The 22,259-nt window shown below is 43.2% G+C and overlaps 3 protein-coding genes across 3 annotated transcripts; 2 read left to right on the forward strand and 1 right to left on the reverse strand.

Moving 5' to 3' along the window:
* Nucleotides 1–7,503: 7,503 nt before the first annotated feature.
* On the reverse strand, nucleotides 7,504–8,877 carry MELLADRAFT_106235 (uncharacterized protein; the record flags this gene model as incomplete). Its single annotated transcript, XM_007409894.1, has 3 exons — nucleotides 7,504–7,652; nucleotides 7,821–8,156; nucleotides 8,487–8,877. 3 exons carry the CDS (start codon nucleotides 8,875–8,877, stop codon nucleotides 7,504–7,506), a joined length of 876 nt encoding a protein of 291 aa, XP_007409956.1.
* Nucleotides 8,878–11,625: 2,748 nt separating this feature from the next.
* Nucleotides 11,626–13,078, forward strand: MELLADRAFT_62948 (uncharacterized protein; the record flags this gene model as incomplete). The annotated part of the gene is made up of 2 exons (XM_007409669.1): nucleotides 11,626–12,994; nucleotides 13,053–13,078. 2 exons carry the CDS (start codon nucleotides 11,626–11,628, stop codon nucleotides 13,076–13,078), a joined length of 1,395 nt encoding a protein of 464 aa, XP_007409731.1.
* A 6,748-nt stretch (nucleotides 13,079–19,826) lies between these two features.
* Nucleotides 19,827–21,499, forward strand: MELLADRAFT_43354 (uncharacterized protein; the record flags this gene model as incomplete). The annotated part of the gene is made up of 4 exons (XM_007409670.1): nucleotides 19,827–19,983; nucleotides 20,059–20,232; nucleotides 20,361–20,888; nucleotides 20,985–21,499. The coding sequence occupies 4 exons, from the start codon at nucleotides 19,938–19,940 to the stop codon at nucleotides 21,383–21,385; spliced, it is 1,149 nt and encodes a 382-aa protein (XP_007409732.1).
* Between the last annotated feature and the right edge of the window lie 760 nt (nucleotides 21,500–22,259).

Raw genomic sequence — 22,259 nt, forward strand, 5'->3', positions numbered from 1 at the left:
TGGATCTTGGGGAGAAAAGAACTACTATGGTGGAGGTCAATTTGGCTCGGCTGCGGCAAGAAGTTCAAGAGGAGGATTCAGGCTCCGTCCCAAGTTATGTGGAAGAGGTGTCTGGTGAAGATAAGTCTTTTTTGTAGAGGATGTTGGTGAAGACATGGGCGTTCAGTATATAGCAAATCCAAGTTACCTTGGGCGTCCATCACCAACTATTGAAGAAACGGGAACTTGGTTGTGTATGAATAATAATTTCAATTCTCAGTCTCATTTTCAGTCTCAAGATTCTCCTCAAGTTTCTTATATTTCATCATCTTTGGTATCAATGGAGGAAGAGCAAGTGGGAGAAGTTTTGGAGGATAGTATATATTTTGGCTCAGAGTTTAGTTCTTCTTTTAGTTTTATTGAATCCTCTTTATCTCAGTCTCAATTCTCAAGTCGTGGTGTACAATTAGAAGATTATGGCGGAAGTATGCAGGAGTTAGAAAATGGAATCAGAGGGGGTTTATTGGAGGAAGAAGAATGGGAGACGGTGAAGGCGCTAAATGAAGGTTTCGACATTAGGCAGCAAGCAGAGGTTTGCGAGAGATGGAGGAGGGGAGAGTTATTATGTTTTGCGGCGAAGTACAAGTCAGTGGCGAAGAAGGTCCGGCCGGTCAATGCAGCGATGCCACAAAGTCTCAACCCACCCTTACAAAGGCCACCGATGTCAAGGGATCCATATGAAACACCTTTGTCCAAGAATCCCCCGGACTTTGCAGAGACAAAGAAGACAACATTGGAGCGGTTGAAGATGTGTAATTTTGGGCCTCAAGATTGGCTAAGTGATGAGGAGATGAAGTTATTATTACATGTAGTAGTATTAAGGGAAGGGGCAATTGCTTATTGTGAAGAAGAAAGGGGTGTTTTGAAGCACTCTTATGGATTTCCTTATGCCATTCCAGTGGTGGACCATCAACCTTGGCAGAAGAAGCCAATTCCAATTCCGGCGGCTATCAAACCAGAATACATTGAATTAATCAGACAACGGCTAAGGACGGGATTGTATGAACAGTCAACTTCAAGCTATTCAAGTCCAGTATTTTGTGTGAAGAAACAGGATGGCAAATTAAGAGTGGTTCATGATTTACAAGAATTGAATAAGGTCACCATCAAGGATGCGGGAATGCCTCCGGCACCTGAAGAGTTTGTGGAATCATTTGCAGGAAGAGCATGTTATGGCTTAGGTGATATTATGGGAGGATATGATGAAAGAGAGTTGGCAGATTTTTCAAGACCCTTAACAACTTTTGAAACACCATTGGGAAGATTTCAACGTACTAGATTACCTCAAGGTGCAACAAATTCAGTAGCAGTATATCAAGCTCAGATGATGTGGATTCTCCAAGATGAAATTCCACAGAACGTAGGTATCTTCATTGATGACGGCGGAATCAAAGGTCCTGATTCTACCTACGGCGATGCGGTGCTGGAAGAAAATCCCGGCATTAGGCGTTTCATATGGGAATATGCGGTTACTTTAGAAAGAGTTTTGTTTAGGATTGAAGAGGCGGGACTTACAGTTTCAGGGAAGAAGTTTGCAGTTTGTGTGCCAGCATTGGAAATTGTGGGACATGTGGTCTGTAAGGAGGGAAGAACAATATCAAAGAAGAAGAAGAACAAGATTCAGAATTGGCCGGTTCCCAGAAACACTACAGAGGTTTTGGGATTTCTCGGAATGTGCATATATGTGAGGATGTTTATTAACACTGCGAAGATAATGTATTTCTCCAAGGTGAAAAATGATTACTTATAATGCACAAAATGATTAATAATGCAGAATTAATGCAGAAAAATGCAGAATTAATGCAGACTTAATGCACTTTTAATCATTTTGTACATTAAATGTAATCATTTTTCACCTCGGAGAAATACATTATCTTCGCAGTGTAAGGACTTCTCTAAGATTGCAGCACCTATGAGAAGGTTGACTAGGAAAGATGTGGAATGGGATTGGGATGAAGAGTGTCAGGAAGCTTTGGATAAGCTGAAACAAATTATTGGGGAAGATATTATGTTGAAGGGATTGGAATATGGGGAAGGCGCAGGCAAAATTATCTTGGCGGTAGACTCAAGTCAAATGGCAGCAGGAGGTGTATTGATGCAAGAAGATAAGCAAGGAAAGGCAAGGCCAGTGTTCTACGAATCATTGGTGTTTTCACCGGTAGAAGCAAGATATTCTCAACCCAAACTAGAACTATGTGGCGTTGCAAGAATACTTAAGAAATTTCAAAGCAAATTGTGGGGACAACACTTTGAGCTTCAGGTAGACGCAAAGTCTTTGGTAGAAATGATCAACAGGCCAACTTTACCAAATGCACCGATGACTAGATGGGTGGCATTTATTCAATTATTTTCCTTTGATATTGTTCATAAGTCAGGAAAGAGTTTTGGGATGCCAGATGGACTCTCACGAAGACCAGTCGGGGAAGATTCAACGTCCGAAGGAGAAGATTTTGATGAAGAAAAGGATGATATTACTCCACATGAGGGTTTCCCAGTTTCTACTATTGATAATGATAATGAAATGATACCTTGGACTCAAGAAGGTTTATGGGCGACACTTGAAGAATATCTAAAAGGTTTTCATAGACCTCCAAATTGTTCCGATGAAGATTTTCAATGGATACAACATAGGTCAAAGACTTTCTTCATGGAGCGGGGAAGATTAAAGAAGAGGGGAATACCTTGCGGAAGATTAGTAGTGTCAAGAAAAGAAGGTCAAGAGATAGTGTTACAAAGATTACATGAAGAGATGGGACATAGAGGTGTAGAAGAAACTTATAGAAGATGCTTAGTTAGGTTTTGGTGGCCGGAGATGAAGGAAGACGTGAGAAGATGGGTGATGTCTTGTGAAGCGTGTCAAAGAAGGAGTCCTAATACTCAAAAGGAAAGAGGACATGCTACGGGGGAGGCTACGGTGTTTGGAAGGGTCAGTCTAGATGCTGTGCATATTAAGACTAGTAAATATAAGTACTTGATTGTGGCAAGAGATGATCTTTCAGGATGGGTTGAAGCAAAACCTTTACAAAAGTTAACTTCAAAGGCGGTGGCGGATTTTATCTTGAAAGAGTGGATTTGGAGGTATGGGGCGGTGAAGTGCTTTACAGTAGATGGAGGGCCAGAATTTAAGGGAGAATTAAGAGAGGCAGTGAGTTTATCAGGATCAAAGTTGGGGGAGGCTACTGCTTATTGGCCGCAAGGTGAGGGAATGGTAGAGCGGGGACACCAACCGTTGAAGAATACCTTGGTGAAAATGTGTGGTGAAGATGGAAGGAAGTGGGCGGAGAAATTACCTTTAGTGTTATTTTCAGACAGGATTTCCACTAAGAGGACAACTGGTTTCTCACCTTATGAAGTTCTTTTCAATCAGAAAGCGATCTTACCAGTGGACGTCGAGGCGGGGACTTTTCTTGGAGTGGATTGGGATAAAGTTACTACCAGAGAGGAGTTGTTAATGGCAAGAGTGGAGCAGTTGGAACAGAGGGATGAAATGTTAAAGAAGGCTTATGACAGGATGATGAAGGCAAGGACGGAGGGTATTATATATTGGGATAAGAAGAATTCACATAGGTTAAGAGGTGCTTTGGAGGCTGGGGATTTAGTCTTGGTGTATAACAAAAGTTTGGAATCTCAATGGGGGAAACTATTTAAGGATAGGTGGAATGGGCCTTATAGGGTGAAGGAACAATATCCGGGAGGATCTTATATTTTGGAAGAATTGGACGGGACAGTGTTAAGCAGGCGAGTGGCAGCAGAACATATCAAGAGATTTTTTCCGAGAGGGGTTTCAGAGGTTTCAGTGCAGGAAGATTTTCAAGAGGAGGAATCAGCAAGTGCGGGAAGTTCAGGATAAGATAAATAAAAATAATTCTCTTCAAAGTTTTTTCTCTTTTGTGTTGGTTTTGTGTGTATAAGTTGGGGTGTTTTCTTTTGTCTTTGTTTCTCTTTAAAGGTGGACTGTATTTGTATGGGATTGGTGAATTTAGTGTTAAAGCGGGCGTAGTTCGGTGGATTTTCTTATTATCACTTTCTCTTTATCTTTGGCGGTGTGGGATAGGATAGTTGAGGATGGTGGATGTTGGCAGGATGGATAGTTATCAAAATTACAACAAAAGTAGTGGGTACGGGGCGGGCATAACAATCATCAAACCAAAATTCAACATTCAATCAATCAAGCTGAATTTGGAATACTACTTAAAATCAATTTTCTTTCTTTCTTTCTTCTCTTTTTTTTCATATAATTCAAATTAAATCAATCAATAGCAGGGGGCACGGGATGGGTACAAGTTACAAATTTAAATAAATCAACTTTAACAATTAAAACAAAATGGATTACTGCTATAAACAATTTTCACAATTTTCTCTTTGTTTCTTTAGTTATGGTCATTTTAAATCAAGTTTCTCTTTATCAGTTTCTTTTATTTTTTCCGGTGGTGTTTGGTATAGGTTAACGAGGGTGGAGGATAGATGGCGGGTACGGAAAGTCAAAATGAATCAGAATTAAATTACATACAATCAAATCAAATTACAAGAAGTAAAATAAAATGAATCAATCAAATATCAATTATTCAAATAAGTTACATTCAATATTACATCAAAATAAATTCACGTAGAACCTTTTTAAATCACAACACTTCTACTATCAAAATGGTTTGACGGGGTGCGGGTTATGTTTCTCTTTTTCAATTTTTTCTTTTCTACGGGGACAGGATTGGTAGTCGAGGATGGTGGATTAGCTGGCTGGTATTAGGATATAGTGTTACAAATTTTATTAAATCAAAGTTATTAAATCAAAACAAATCAAATTACATCAAACTTAAGACTGTAGTAGGGGGTTTGGGGAGAGGCTGCAAATTATCAAGAACAAAACAATCAAAGCGGCAACAAAATTACAATAAAATTACATATAAAATGGTTACTACTACAGCAAATCTTTTCTTTATTTTTTTACGGGGATTGGAGTGTTGAGGGTGTTGGATTGGTAGCAGGACGGATAGCATTACAACAACATTTATGATTACTATTACGGAAGATTTTGTGTTTTACGAGTTAACGACTTAATATTTCATTTACACGGAGTGTGGATCTGGCGGAGCAACACAACTTTTGGATTACAATTATAATGTTACATTTTGAAAGATACATAGATACATATATTTCTTGCGAATTAGTACAAGGTAGATACAGGACGGAACCTGGTGCATGTGAATTTATTGTCAAGGCCTAGAATAGAGGTTACTTGGAGTTTGTTAAGATTATTGTTTGGATTACGGGAATAAGAAAAATATTATCAAAATATCTCAAAAGTTACGGTTATGAATTTTACAAGGAAGTTGATGAAGTTTTACGGATAAGTGCAATGGGAACAATGTTATATTTTAGTTAGAGATAAATAAAATTAGAACTTACAGTGGTGGTTTTTCATTTAAGTTGGGGAGGTGTATCACAATTGCGGCAATTTTTTATCTCAGTTGGGGGAGGTGGTCATCAATTATTTTTTCAAGGCGCACATAGTTTTCACAAATTTGCATACATATTCATTTCAAGAATCAGCGGCAGCGCTGAGGACAGCGTAGAAGTTGGGGGAGGATGTGGAAATCAAATCCAACAAAGATATACCACACATCTGTCATCTCATCTTTTCACTTGGAAATCAAAACCTTTATCAAAATCTTTTATTTAACTCACTCATTGTCATGCTAAAAGCAAAGCACATATCTACTACATATACAAGTAAAAAGGAAACTCATCAAGATCTCACTATGGCTCCTTAGTTTTTTTTGGTCAATATTATTATTAACAAATTTCATTGCATTAAGTCATCTTTATCTTCTTACAACAAATATACAACAAACATAATTAAATCAACAAAAGAGAAATGCTTGAAAACACAAGCCACAATCTAACTTACAAGAAATCAAAAAAAAGCAATTTCAAATTTGAAAAGCCTACATATTATCTCTTACCATTCATTGATATTGATCTAGATTAAGAAACATATAACAATGAACTGAAATCGATTTGAATGAGTTGATTGAACAATCTGGAACATTCTCAAACAGCCAAGAGACAAGTCAATTAAATCAATAAATAAAACCAGCAATTAGTATTATGTAATTATGTCAAGCAGTTGGAAGGAGAAAGAAAAATGAATTAGAACTTATTAGTTGTTTTTTGGTCAGAGGTTGAATCACAAGATCAATTGAAAAGAGATCAAATTGAAAAAAAATCGAAATCGAAATTGATGATGCAGTTGAATGGAAGGAGTTAGAGTCAGTTAGCATGAGAAAAAAGGGAATGAACAAGGAGAAGAAAAGAAAAGAAGAAAGGAACATACCTGGAAAGAAAAAAAAAAAAGTCGAAATCGAAAATGATAAGTAGTTGAAGGAAGGAGTTAGTGTGGGAAAGAAGGGAGTGATAACCTAGATAGAAGGAAAGAAGAGACAAATGATGTCATCAGTAGTAGAAAAGAAAGATAGAATGAGAAAAGAAAGCAGAAGGAAACAAACATACCATGAGAAAGAGGAAAGAATCGAGTTGAGATAAGATCCTTAGTGTGGGAATAAGCCAAGAGATCGGTCGGAATCGGTCGGAGCGAAGAGAAGGAAAGTCTTGAGGCTAAGTTGTGGTTTGGGTAGGTGGAAAGGTATAAAAGGGGGGTGTTGTTGGTGTTGAAGGAGCTCGTGGCATTGTGTAGAGGATCGAAGCAAGTCGATCGAAGTGTTTTTTTTTTGTGTTTTGATCGATAGTGTAGTGTGTTGGTGTTCAACTCGATTATCCTATTCATAAAGGATAAAGAAGAAAGAGCGAGTTTTTTTAGATTAGTTAGCTATTAGTTTAAAAGTCAAGTAAAAGGAAGAAAAGAAAGACTTACATTGAAGAATTGATTCGTTGTGTGTTAAGGAAGTTGTTGAAGTTGAAGTCGAGTGGAAGGAGGGTTGTGTTATTTTAATTTTAATTTTTTTATTTTGTGTTCTATCTACTCGAGTACAGGGCCAGATCAGGGCCAAGGGGAAAGGACTGAACCTGGGTTCAATTCCAGGCCAAGTTGTGTTTTTTTTAAATTGTTTTTTTAAATTTTTGTGTGTGGCTCAGTTGTGGGCGGGATAAATAGGGTTTAGAAAGTGTGAATATCCTTCTTTGGGGTAAATTAGGTTTACGGGAAACTTGTAACGGCGGAAGTGTTAAGAATTGTCCTACGTAATTTTTTCGTAGAATTTCTTAGGTTGAAGGCAGCTTTGCAGCACCGTAGTTTCATCCGTTCTTCTAGGCGGTGATTCTTACCTTCTCCGGCTCAGCCTACGCTACACTGCGTAGGAGTTCTACAACGTGTGTAATATGAAACATTCATTCGATCTAGTTTGAGAAACTAGGTGATCTACAACTTTATAAAATGAGATATTAGAATTTCAGACAACAACGTGAGAGAAAGAGAGTCAAAATTACTCTAAGTCAAGTGAATACAAACTATTCTTCAAGCACGGACTTGTGATCACACGGGCGTAAGATAATACCTCCTTCTGGTATACCCCAAGTGTCATTTGGTAAAAGCCGGTAAGCAGCCACGGCAGTGACTTTCGTGGGTGATACAAATACGGAGGAGTCGAGGACTTGACCTACAACAGTTTTTAGTAGAAAAAGTTTGTAGCGGAATAGATGGGAAGGGGATGAGGAATCTTTGGGATACATATTTTTAATAGGGTTGATAAGAAACTGGACTTGTTTCACGTTGACAGGGTTTCTAAATTGATAAATTTGGCAAACGATTCCGTAACACGACTTACCCCCTTCTTTATACTTGATGCAGTTGTTTGGTTTGAGCACAGACACCGATACATACTGGGATACTTTCCAAGAAGGTTGAGGTGTTGCGTAAGAATGTAGTACTCGAGCCATTGGAGGATGGGGAAGTTCCCGATGGTGACGAGCGTCTGGCATGGTCACCCTAATTAACGCCAGTAGCGCCTCGTAATCGTTGTCTTTCAGCTCGATCTCATTACGCTTTGTTTTGAAGATTTCCACGCCTTCCTCGAGACTTTCAGTGTCGACGGAGATTGGATGATCCGCCATCAGTCTTTGGAGCTGACCGAAGCGACGGGAAATTGTTTTGTCCATTTCCGCTGCGAGTACAGAGATATAATGTTTCAGTATCAGATATATCTACAACAATCACGATCAATTCAATATTGAGAAACTTACCCAGGTGAGTGTTTGTCTGAATGTTTTGTAGATGACCCACTAATCTTTCGCCAGAAAATTCAGCTACTTGACTCAGAGGCCCCCAGCGCCTCATCATATCTGGGATATGGAGCGTGTAGTGGTGATTCGGGACGACATTTAGATTACCAAAGATGACCTTTGAAGTTTTGTGATATCGACGGTAAAAAACTCAAACTTTTCTGAATCGGTTTCTGAAACTGCCTTGGCGCAAACGATATTTGTGCACTGACATAAATCGGATATGTTCAATAAAATTTTCCCTCGGTTTGAATCCACGGGGATGTTTTCAACATCAGTCACGAAAACTTCCAGTACGATCAGAGGGATGACATAAGCAAACAAGCTGTGCCATTGGGCCGCTTTCAGTTTACCGTGTTTTGATTTGCCAAGATTTGAAGGAAGTCGAGTAATGCCTGAGGGTAAAACAGCATCTTGCATTCGGTTTCGAAAAAACTTGATGTTGTCCTCAGTAAAAAGGCCACCGTTCCATCCTGACTCCAGCTCCTCGTCATCCACCTCATCCTCTTCGTCAGATTCATCCTCAGGGTCTCCGAAAACGTTTCCGCCGCCCTCCTCGTACAAGACCCGCTTCGAAGGGTTCTCAGGACCTCTCGCCGACATTCGACGTTTGTTGCTGCGAGTTTTCTCTTCTTTTGAGGGTATTACAAAACCCCAACGAAAACGGAAATGCTGGTGGAGCACCCCCTCGAACCAATTGTGCATGATTCCCAGAGGAAGATCGAGCACCGGGTCGCGATACGATAGCCGATTCATTTCAGACCACCGGATTCCTGTTTCTTTGAGGATGTCTTCTTTCGCCGCGAGTGTCTTCTTAAGGCGGGAGTTGTTTGATGTCCGGATGACCTCAGACTTCGTTCTCAACTTGCAGATCTTCATGTCTTGAATCTCATTCAAATTCGCCCAGCACCAGGAGCAAAAGAAAGTAGCAGAATGAGAAGCATAGCCGGCAACTTTATGCATACCGACTATGTCACCTAACAAGGACAGTAATTTAATGCGCACTAATCGGCCGTTGGGATACTGATGGGTGCAGATTCGAATTCCGGATTCAAGCTCAATGAGTTCATCCACCGTCCCTTCCAAGATATGGTTTATAGTCGACACGTTGGGAGAATTGGGACCGGGGGTTATGCCAGCAAGGCAAGTGTTTCCAATTAGATTGCGTCTTTGAGGGCTGAGGTTTAGGCAGTTGTAAGCGAGGACCCCAAGGGACTGTTGTTTTCCGGCTTGACGGTTCCCGCGGGGGTTGAACCAATCGATGAACAAAGAAAAAACGAGGTTCAGAGGGGGTGCTTCATTCAAAACTTCGGATCTTCCAGTATCCACCCAGCGGAGGCCAGAGGAAGCAGGTGATTGTTGAATGTCGATCGTCTCCGGTTCCATCATTTCGGATAGTTCCTGCTTCCAGTTTTCGTTGTCCAGTTCAATTGATGATTTGCTCAAAAACCATCGAAGCCATGACACCAATGGTTGTGTGACATATACACTTCGAGGGACTCCGATTTGAAATGGCGATAATTGTAGAGACTGTCTTGGTGTGGTTCGAATCTTCCCCTGGTCTCGGATGCCACAATACATAGTCTTCAGAATGAATAGGTCTTCCCCACAGACTCGAGCTTTGGGAGATTTGAGATAAGTACAGGTCCAAGGTGCGTTCGAGATTTCATACAAGGTGAAGCAGATAGGACAGCAGACGTGTTCGTTAAGTTGAGGAGTGACTGATAGACGCTTGATGATCGTTCGGACGTCTTTAGGTACATGATGTTGAAGGTTCTGCAGGTCATGGCCATTATCCCGCTCCAATCTATCCTCGTCACGACATAGAGAGAGAATTCGAAGGATGAATTCATGGGCTTTTCAACAGTCGTTTCGGCTGAGCCCGCAGTATATGTGAAGCCATCCAAGAAAGAGAGACACTAGCATGACAGCTGGAGGAAAGCAGTCAAAAGATAATCGACTTGAAGTCAGCGGGCTGGTTCAGTGAGCAAGGTAGGGTGATCTTACCGGTGAGGGAGCCTTCATTTGACCAAGGTTTGGGTGGTTCTTTGATGTTCAGTTGCTCTTCAACGGCCTTTGCAAGTTGATCGGTATCATCTGAGGAGTGGACATCCTCATCTTCGGATGGAATATCTCGTCAATGGTGTTGCAGCTGTGTTTGACGGGTCGTCCATTGGCCGCGAAGACGCTTTCCCGTTGGGTCAATGCATGTCCGAGTGATGCAAGTGGAGCAAGTACAGAGGGGCATGATCGATGATTATGATGTTAGTGATCGGAAGGGCGAGAGGTGGAAATCGAGGAATCCGAGTTTGGGGGTGTCGCATGCGGTGACGAGGTGTCGCAAACAAATGGAAGGTGTAGCATAAAAAAAAACTTGACGCAGCCGAGAGTGACCTGTCGCAAATGACTGCCGCCTGTCGCACGCAGTCTTTGGCTGCGACATGTACAGGTGACGTTTCACCCGTGTGAAACGTCCAACTGTCGCAAACATGTTTGCGACGTCGATTTGCCCACAGTGTGATTTCTGCAGCAAGACTAAGTAGTCGGTTGAAGGTGTTATGGCCAGAGGCCATAGGTGGCTAGGCATGAGAAGCAGGGCCACGTCTACGACAAAGCTCGGGGCTTAGGTTTGGGGTCTTATCTTATAGTCGCACCACTCCTCGATATTCCGGCTCTCCACCATTGGAGCCGGAACATCGAGAGAGTCCACAGAGTGCTCACCTGAGATTCTGTCACTACAGGTTAGCATCTCTTATCTTGTTTCTCTGTCTATTTACGTGTTGTGTGCTATGTCTGCAATCCATACCATTGGAGCCGGAACATCGAGAGAGTCCACAGAGTGCTCACCTGAGATTCTGTCACTACAGGTTATGAGCCCGCACTGCCACTGCGTAAGCGACGACTGTTAGCCACAGTTTCATGAAGACAAGAAGAGGAGATTACGGATCACCGAAACCAATAAAGAAGAGACAATATAAGAAAAAAGCGAAAGTAAAAGAAGAAGTTCTGCAGACTAGTGAAATTGAATTACCAAGATTTTTAAAAGAACACCCAGAATTATTAAAACACCCTGATCTTGAACCTGTCACTGGATCGATATATCCCCCCACTTCTGAATCACTATATCCTGAACCTATTATCAATAAATCACATTTCATTTTTCGTTTCTCTCTACTTTCTATAACCGATTCCTCTCCTACCTCGTCATATTTTTTAAATCGCTCTATCAAGCCCCTACCCCAACTCTCTATAGTTCCATTTTCTGCTCCTGCCGGGTTAATCTTCCAAACTAAACCTCTACCACGTACATACTCTCAAGCCACTTGACGAGAAATCCGACGCATATTCAACATGTCGACGAACCCTGCATCGAAGGCACCTCCTGAGCCACCACCTCACTCGACAAAAGGGACGGTCGACGACTATAGATCCAACAAATTCCAACTGTCTATGCCCGCGTACGTTAAAGGCTCGGTCGACACACTCAAAGCCGACGGTTCTAATTATACCAAATGGGAGTTCAAGATTGGTAGATGTGTGGATCGAGTGACCAAGACGACTGATTACTTGTCTAAAGATGGAATGAAGACGATCGATCCTGACGGCGATGCTGTTATTTACTCTATGATCGAACTGGTCGTACCTTTTGAGATTCAACACCGACTGTCTGGTTCCGCCAAAGACGCAATCCGTACCATCCGAAGTCTGTTCTTCTTTCCGAGTCGTAGTGGTCACATGGCTACGTGGAAGGAAGTGTTGGAGGTCAAGTACGACGACGTGTCAGACATCGGTGATTACTTCCGAAAAATAGACCAGAAGGTCTCTGACCTGGAACGAGCTGGTTTTGAATGGAATAAAGATGTGGTCACTGGCGTCTTATACCAACTTGGTCTTGGGAACGCTTTCACGAACGTCAACAACACCCTCAATGCACGCTTGAGAGCCACACCAACCAATCCAATCTCTGCTCGAGAAGTTGAAGAAGCTATTCGTGCTGAGAAGCAGATACACCAGACCGACAATATCGCACCCGCCTTCAGTCAGTTGGATCTCAATGCTTTTAATTCAAACCCGTTGAGACGTGGTGCTGTCAATACTGGAAACACCTATCGGCCAGCTGCTCTCACTACGCCTGGACGCGGTAGAGGCGTGTTCAATTACGCTCCACAACCACCCTATCGTGTGTCAACACCAACCAGAACCTTACAATTGACTCCCAAGGTCGTACCACCAACTCCTGGTGTCCCGTCAAAATTTCATCCATCCTTGTATAATCAACATTCACCATGCTTTATTTGTCACAACGTTGGACATTGGTCGGATACCTGCCCTACAAGATATCCTTGTGCCGCCACCACTACGCCTTCTGTCGCTTCGTCTCAACCTCACCAATCAACTAGTCGCAGTACTCCAACTCAACCCCGTTCTTTCACTTTAAATCTTATTGATGCAAACGGTACGGCATTTGCCGTCGAGGCGACTGGAGTTGAAGATGATGAAGGACCCCTACCCGAAGGCGTGTGGGCGTCGGAGGGCACTTTGACCGAAGTATGGGATGCTCAGGACGAGGGCGTGAGTGATACCGGTGCAACGCACATGGTGACTGGAAAACTCTCGCACTTAACTGACATCCGCGCTTTATCCAGACCGATCCCAATATCGGTGGCGACAAAGGCTCCTAAAGCCTACGTCACGCATGTGGGGACGATGCATATCAAGAGTGACACTGGGAAACCGATCGCCATTCACAACACCTACTATTCACCACTGGCCAGCAGTACGCTCATATCAATTCCTCAAATAGTTAACTCGGGAGGAACGTGGAAAGCTGAGGATGGGAAAATGGAAATCAAGTTTCCCTGTGGTGGTGTTGTTTCCTCAGTTTTGAAAGAGCGTCGTTGGACCATTCCTGTAATGCAAGCTTCGGCACGTGACTGTTTGAAACTCGCACCAAAGTCCCAAATTGTGCAACAACCACCGTCACTCATGGCCACGAGAGCGACCAACGCTGGTGCGCCACCTGCCGTGAACGAGGCACTGAAATGGCACTGCCGTTTTGGTCATACCAGTATGCGTAACATTCAAAGAATGATAAAGCATGGTATTGTCTCGGGCATTCCTGAACAAATCGACAAGACACCGTTCACATGCTTAGACTGTATTTCAAGCAAAAGTCTACGATCTATCACCCTGACGTCATCTGGCAATCGACTCAAGCCTCTAGAGTTGATAGTGAGTGACGTCGCCGGTCCTTATGAGGCCTCAGCCAATGGGGCTCGCTATATGATCAACTTCCGTGATGTAGCCACGACATACACAGAATCAACATGTGTAGCTCGACGAGACCAAGTTCCGCAAATGTTCTTCGATTTTGTGGAACGAATGGAAAGGCAAACCGGATTGAAAGTGAAATCACTGCGAAGTGATGGAGCTGGTGAATATACATTCAAGGCAATGAACACGTGGTGTGCAGCACGTGGAATCATTAACCACCAGACAAACCGATACGAACATCACCAGAACGGCAAGGCTGAACGGTCTATTCGCACCATCTCAGACATGGGCCGTACTATGTTGCATGCGGCAAATTTTTGGGGAGAACATGTGGGCGTACGCACATGCAGCTGCGTCTCATGTACATAACCGGATACCCAATGCTGCTACTGGGCTCAAAACACCTTACGAGCTGATGTTTGACAAGAAGCCTCATTTAGATTACCTGCGAACATTTGGGGAACCTGCTGTAGTTCATATTCCATGTGAAATACGACGCAAACTTGATGTTCGCGGTAAACTGATGTTGATGATTGGTTACCCTCGCGGTAAGAAGGGATGGACGTTCTGGGACCCTGAGACTAAGGTTACAGCAACTGTCGATTCTTCTCTTGCGCGATTTTTTTCTGATGGGCCTCCTCTGCCTCAACCAACCAACACACCCGAACCACCAACCGAAGTTACCTCAGATATCAAAAAGTCAAAGGGCAGTCTCAAATATGTCTTGAATGCCCTGCGACTTGGTGCTTTCGATGGTGAAGTCGCCGTTGAAGAACAAGATGCATTAGTTGAGATGATCGAGACTCAATCATCGCCGTACGGGATTATTCCTAAATCTTATACGGAAGCTATGCGACTTCCCGAAGCTGATAAGTGGAGAGAAGCATGTCTTGAGGAACTGCGACGATTCACTGACATGGGTGTGTGGGAAGTGAGCGACCCGCCGCAAGGTCAACAACTCACAGACTTGAAGTGGGTTTTTACGATCAAACGAGACGGGCGATTCAAAGCTCGACTCGTTGCGAAAGGTTACTCGCAGGTTGAGGGTGTAGACTTCACGGAGACCTTTGCACCTACTGCACCTTTTGCAGCACTTCGAGTAGCGCTAGTGATAGCGGCATACTATGGACTTAAGGTGCACGGTTTTGACGTCATTGCGGCTTATCTAAACAGCCCAATGGATCACGACGTCTGGGTGAAGGCACCTCCGGGTTTCAAAATGGCTAGGGCAATGAAATTACTCAAAGCTTTGTATGGTACAAAACAAGGAGCTAGATGCTGGTGGAAATTCATGGAGGAAAAGCTACGAGCACTAGGCTTCCAACCTAGCCAATTTGATCCTAGTTTCTATGTATTGAGACGTGGAGGAAAGATATGTTTGATTTGGTTACATGTAGATGATGGTTGTGTTGCTAGCGACTCAGATGATTTGTTACGAGAAGTAGAAAGAGAACTCAGCTCACAAATTGAGATAAGATGGGAGAATGACTTGAGGAACATTGTAGGCGTGAACATTGAGCGACGATCAACTAATCACTTCGTTTTGTCTCAGCCTGATCTAGCGAACAAGATAGTCAAGGACCATATCGACCTCCTATTGACATTCTCCGCATCAAAGCCGGTACCACCGAATCTGTCCCTGACAACACCCACCGATCAACCTCCCCTTAATAGCCAACGGTATCTCCAGATTGTGGGAGCTGTGAGTTACCTAGCAGTAGGGACTAGGCCAGACCTCGCCTTCCCTGTCAACTTCCTAGCTAGGTACTTGAAGTCTCCTCAACACGAGCACTGGAACGCGGTAAAACACCTACTGCGGTACGTTCGTGACACAGCTAACATGGGACTGGAAATTGATCCTAAGACGAAAACATTTCGTCGACCTGTGGAAACGTTCGTGGATGCCAACTGGGGAGGGGAATTCGCAAGATCGACTTATGGCCACGTGACAAGATTGTACGGTATACCAATTGCATGGGTCTCTCGACACCAAGGGTGTGTGGCAACATCCACGTGCCACGCCGAGTTTATGGCCATTGGTGCTGCATGTAGGGATACTATCTGGCTGAAATCTCTTATTCAAGATATTATCCCACAAATTGGAACTCCGTTAATACTGGGCGACAACAAATCATCAATACATGTTTCGAAGGACAACGCAGCTAACAAAAGAACCCGTCATACTGAGAGGGAATTCTACTACATCAACGAACAACTGTACAAAAAGAAAGTCGATCTAGAATGGATTCCTGGAAGTGAACAATTGGCAGACACCTTTACTAAAGCGTTAGGTCCTCTGAAATTCAAGGAAGCTAGGGAACAGTTGGGAGTGCGTAGATGATTGTGATGTTTTGAGTTTGAGTTTGGTTTGTTTTGTTGTGGTTGTCTTGTGTTGTACTTGCTCGTCTTTGTTTCTTTCTTTGTTTCTTTCTGTTTCTCTGAGAGGATAGGCTTTGTCTTGCCGTGGGGGGGGGTGTTATGGCCAGAGGCCATAGGTGGCTAGGCATGAGAAGTGGGGCCACGTCTACGACAAAGCTCGGGGCTTAGGTTTGGGGTCTTATCTTATAGTCGCACCACTCCTCGATATTCCGGCTCTCCACCATTCACTACACAAAATGTCATCTTTACCGGGCGGTAAAGAAAACTACTGACATAGAAAAGTCCTGAGGCAACAGGAAGAGAGCTAAAAATCTGAAAAAATATGCACCTTGTTCCTAGATGTTGGGGCGTCATGACGAGTATTTTTTTGTATTTCACACACCAATATTGGTTAATGTACTAACAATAAAGGCTGAGAATCATCAAAAACCCACCTGTAACAATACCTGAAATTTGGCCCTTGACTTTGAAGACAGGATTTTGGAATCTTCAAACATCAATAACTTTTGCGGTTCTGAATCAAATCACTCGATTTGAAGTGCATTCAAAAGGTGAGCCTTTCCTCTACATTTTTCATTGAGACATCACATCTGTAGCTGGTCTAAAAAAGTTCCTACAGAGCTATTCATGCAGAACTGTTTGAACATATGTAGAGTGTTTAAATGACTAGATAGCACCTTACTAGCATTATGAAGTGTGAAGGAGAATAGTTCAGCTTTTGAATGAACCAGAAATCGAGTTATTTGGAGCAGAATTGCAAAAGTTATTGAAGTTTTTAGACCACAAAATATTGCCTTCATACTCATGACCCAAATTTCAGGTATTGTTACATGTGAGTTTTTGATGATTTTCAGCGTTTATTGTTAGTACATAAACCAATATCTGTGTGTAAAATACAAAAAAATACTCATCATGACGCCCCAAGATCTAGGAACAAGGTGCATATTTTTTCAGATTTTTAGCTCTCTTCCTGTTTCCTCAGGACTTTTCTATGTCAGTAGTTTTCTTTACCGCCCGGTAAAGATTACATTTGGTGTAGTGATTGGAGCCGGAACATCGAGAGAGTCCACAGAGTGCTCACCTGAGATTCTGTCACTACAGGTTAGCATCTCTTATCTTGTTTCTCTTCCATTTACGTGTTGTGTGCTATGTCTGCAATCCATACCATTGGAGCCGGAACATCGAGAGAGTCCACAGAGTGCTCACCTGAGATTCTGTCACTACAGAAGGGAGAGACACATGAAAGGATCAGATCCGCTAAAAAACATGGCAGGATGCGGGCCGAAGGTCTGGTATGTTCAATTCGAAGTCGGACAGCTGTCAACATACTGGCATGGGTATTGACAAAGTTTGAGTCATAAACTAGGTTTTGAACGGGTTTTTGCCTGCCGAGTTAAAATCGGACGCAACACATTTATCACAAAAATTACCATTGATTCTCACAACAGCTGTAAGTTTGGCTGAAGAGAGAGTTTGTAGAACAGAGTCAATGCAAACTTAACTAAGTCCCAGTCTGGACCTAACCACCAACTCCAGAGAGGGACTTACGCGCTATCTCGAAATTCTGGCGTGAGATCCCTCGGTACATTGCTCTTTTTTCTTGCATCACCATTTCTCGCGAAGTACCATTACCAACCTCCCATAACCTCATAATGAAAAATGAGCGCATGCTTCTCAACTAAAACGGCCCTCTCTCAAAATTTCCTTATCATAATTTGTTCTCATATTATCCCAAAAAAAGGAACTGGGACATCCACCGGGGCCAAAAGCTTACACACGTCATTCTGATGCTGCGCGTCAGAAAGGTTTGCGTCTCCTCAATTAATGTTATGAGTCGACCAAACAACAGTTCTTGCTCGCCAAGAGTCTTAAAAAGAATGCATTGTTGGGCGACAGCCTGCTCAACAAACAACATCATGTCAAAAGGTCAGCATTGATCTTTGTTGACCACAAAAGCAATGCGCCACTCGCTATATCTATTCCACTTCTTGTCACCAAGGGTAGTAAGCGCAGATGCTAAGTTCATCCGCCTGAGAAAGAAAGCAATAATTTTTGATAAAAAGAACATAGGTTCTTTGTATCAATTCTGCAATGAATCAAGAATAGAACAAGTTGAAGCTTTTCATCTAATGATAATATTGTCTTTTTAGTTTCTCACAGGAATTCTGTTCGACGACTCAAACAATCAACACTCAAGATTCGATACTGTACGCCTAACCTAACTAAGTCCCTCTTGGACGAACGAGTAGTCGAGAGAGGGACTTATAGCTTATCCACAGATTTTGGCGTGTGAGCCTGTGGACCTTTGGCTGGGGCACTTTTCAATCTGATACACAGCATAATCCTGCTTACAAAAATCCCCCGGACCCAAGAAATGGATTGTTCTGTGAGCTGTCCTACATACACTGGGTTTTCTACATAAACACTCACCCCCAGGAAGGTCATCAAGATATTGATTGAAAAAATCCAGTCTCATGTAAACTTCCAGTGTGGCTGCTGCGAGTTTTCAACAAGTTTGACAGGTTGGGCAAAAATGAGGAATTTTTATCTCGAAGCTGTCAATTACGTAAATATGGTGACTCCTTTGGAGCTTAATGATCACGAGCAACTATTCAGATTTATCGAATCGATGTACTTATAAATTGCGAGGCGTTGAGGCTTCCCCTGTTGAGGTTGGAAAGTGTAGAGACTCGTATGAGGAATCCTCTGGTATGGATAGGTTTCAAAAGATCTCAAAGTCAAAACCGAGTGCTATTCACTCAATGTCCTCTCCCTTCCAAATTCATTCAAATCAATTGAAGAGATCGAAGGAAAATTTGAGAGTTTCTCAAATGACAGGAGTAGAAGACTCTCTGACGCCTCCGCAGCAAGTTACAGAGGATGCAATTTCCCAAAAAATTGGGCTTGAATAACTCAGTATCCATTTGGATTAGGAGGGTGAGACTGGCACAGGTGTATGTAGGGCAATTCAGAGAAGGGTGCATTTCTTGGGTCTGGAGGATTTTTGTAAGCAGGATTATGCTGTGTATCAGATTGAAAAGTGCCCCAGCCAAAGGTCCACAGGCTCACACGCCAAAATCTGTGGATAAGCTATAAGTCTCTCTCTCGACTACTCGTTCGTCCGAGAGGGACTTAGTTAGGTTAGACTGTACGCCATCAAGGTCGACTTTTCATTATGTCATTGGCAAGCATAATCGAGTGAAGTCAAGCGTTCTGTTGATCTTCAGATCGGGCCACGATACTTACCTGGTATAGATTTCAATCCCTGTATTTGTCATTTTCAATCGACTTCAACATCGTTGAATACAACAAATCGATCTCAGACCTTGGATAAAGAACCATCAGGATTGGGTATAATGGTGCGATGAGAAGTGTCGTTTCGTGGAATTATCGAAATTCTCTCGTTTCAGTCAGAACAGCAGTTTGTCTAAAACTATTTCAAGGTTTAGTACAATGATTTTGGTGTTTTGAGTGCAAATTTGGGTTTTGGTCGCCGCAGTTCTCTTGAATGTCCTGTACGGCCCGGGTGGATGTCCCATTTACCTTTTTTGGGATAATATAAGAACGAATTATGATAAGGAAATTTTGAGAGCGGGCCGTTTTAGTTGAGAAGCATGCGCTCATTTTTCATTATGAGGTTATGGGAGGTTGGTAATGGTACTTCGCGAGAAATGGTGATGCAAGAAAAAAGAGCGATGTACCGAGGGATCTCACGCCAGAATTTCGAGATAGCGCGTAAGTCCCTCTCTGGAGTTGGTGGTTAGGTCCAGACTGGGACTTAGTTAAGTTTGGAGTCAATGTCACTCATGAGTTGTTGAACAATCACGATTCACAGTCCTGTGAGGTGTATATGTACAATCTGTATGTACACACCTCTATAATAATTTTTGCAAATTACCCAGGACAAGACTTTTTTTAGACTCCGAAAGTCCATTCGCAAAAGCCAGCCGCATCTATCCCCCTCTCAACGCAAGCTCTCGAACGATCTCACTTGACACAACTCAAACAATATGTCCAAAATCTTCAAAATTGTCACATTGCCAGGAGATGGGATTGGTGAGGACCTCTGCTCATGAAGTCCTGTGGTCTTCTTGAACTTGATTGGTATGCGTCGTGGTTTCTTCTGCATAGGTCCTGAGGTGGTGGAACAAGCTGTGCGAGTGCTAGACGTGATCTCGGAATCTGGTCAAGTCAAGTTCGATGTGAAGGCCCACGACTTCGGTGGTATTGCCATCGACAATCATCAAACTCCTTTGCCGCCATCGACGCTAGAGGCTTGCCAATCAGCCGATGCGATCTTATTAGGTGCTGAACTCCTGCTTCTTGCAATTTGCTTTACAAGATTGATTTTCTTTGTAAAAATGATTCTGATATGTGGTCACCACATTTTGTTGACTTTGAATGACTTCGTGATATCCGAACTACCTGATTAGGTTCTGTGGGCGGTCCTAAATGGGGTGTTGGCAAGATTCGACCTGAGCAAGGCTTACTCGAACTTCGCAAAACTCTCGGCTTGTATGCCAACATCCGACCGGCTCTTTTCCCATCAAACTCATTAGTGAAGATGTCACCTCTGAAAGATGAGGTTGCTCTAGGTACTGAGATTATCGTCGTCCGAGAGCTAATCGGTGGTATATATTTTGGTAAACGCACCGAAGCCACTTCTTTTGAGGCAGATGGAGGCGAGGCTAGTGTAGCTCGCGATGAATGTAGTTACAGCGTGAAGGAAATCCAGCGAATCGGTAGAGTCGCTGCATTTTTGGCCATGACGACTACCCCACCAATGGCGGTTCACTCGGTTGACAAGGCTAACGTTCTGGCCACCTCGCGACTGTGGCGAAAAGTAATCACCGATCTGTTCTCCACTGAATTTCCTCAACTCCAACTCGATCATCACCTCGTCGACTCAGCAGCGATGGTCATTTGCTCGAACCCGCGAAAATTGAACGGTATAGTATTAAGTCAGTGTCCAGAGTAGCTTCAAAGTACTCCCCATGACTCTTGAGGGCCGACAGGCTAACATATTCTCCTTGCTGCGTCTTCCGATTCGTTTGAAGCTGAAAACCTGTTTGGAGATGTCTTGAGTGACGAGACCTCTGTGATCCCGAGTTCCTTGGGCTTGTTGCCTTCGGCTTCTTTGGCTGGGATTCCCGATCGCCGTTCCAAGTGCCTCGGTGTATATGAGCCAATTCATGGCTCGGCACCAGACATCGCTGGACAAGGTATCGCAAATCCGATTGGGACTATCCTCTCGGTAGCAATGATGCTGCGATACTCCTTAGCTCTTGATTCGCAGGCCGAAGCCATTGAATCGGCCGTGAGAAAGGTCTTAGACGACGAGACCGAGGGTGGACTGGGTTTGAGGACGGCTGACCTCAAGGGAAAAGTGACAACCAAGGAATTGGGTGACAGCGTTGTGGATACTCTTAGATCGATCTTGTCTTCTCAAAAACCATGAAGTCATTTTGAAACTTTTACACCATATCTCCTATTTGCCATTTCTCATTGTATGCACTAGAGCTGTCTGCTTGGCAGCGATAAAATACCTGGGCAATAGTATAGTGACCTTGAGAAATTGCGAGGACCATCTCACTCACAGTCTTCAGATGATTCTCATTTATACTAACACCCGGTTCCAACGGTGCCAGACCTCCAAAGTTTGGTGAGATTGCTGCTGTTTTGAGAATACCAATTCGCAACCCTCTCATTAGTTCGCTCGACTCAATCTTGTCATCGTGCCCATCCTTTACAAGCGATAGGCTCACCTCATAATTGATTATATCAAACGCCAAGCAAATATTCGCTGACAATTGCAGACAGACACTTCCACAACAAAACAACGGTGATCGTGGGCAGGTACGGCAATTGTTGAAATTAGTAAGTGTACTCTTGGTCAGACCAGCTTCCTGGAAAGCGCTATGGCATCCTGATGCATTGTCTGTTTACCGTCAGAAAGCTTTGGGTCTACAACCACGATCGCGGTAGGTCATCAGTTTAAAACTCAACTTGTCGCTGGCATGATTGCTGGAGGCTTATATGCATCACTTTTACACACCTAACAATGTAGCCAGGGTGTCTCGATTCCACTATTGCAAACGAGTTTTCGAGAGCATATAAACACTGCAGCCGACGGCAATCTCAGTGACGCTGTATCACAAGTTATCGGTCAGGACTAACGCACTTAGATCAGGCAGGAAGCAAGGTTGGCTGACATTATATTTGCTTGGTACAAAATTATCGGCTTCCGCGTCGCCAGCCTCCGTGCTTGATAACACCCTTGACACACATAGTCCAGCTTGCACTCGGGACGGTGACTAGCTCAAGTCACAAAA

This window comes from Melampsora larici-populina (assembly GCF_000204055.1).
Source record: "Melampsora larici-populina 98AG31 unplaced genomic scaffold MELLAscaffold_17, whole genome shotgun sequence".
NCBI classification, from domain to species: Eukaryota; Fungi; Basidiomycota; class Pucciniomycetes; order Pucciniales; family Melampsoraceae; genus Melampsora; species Melampsora laricis-populina.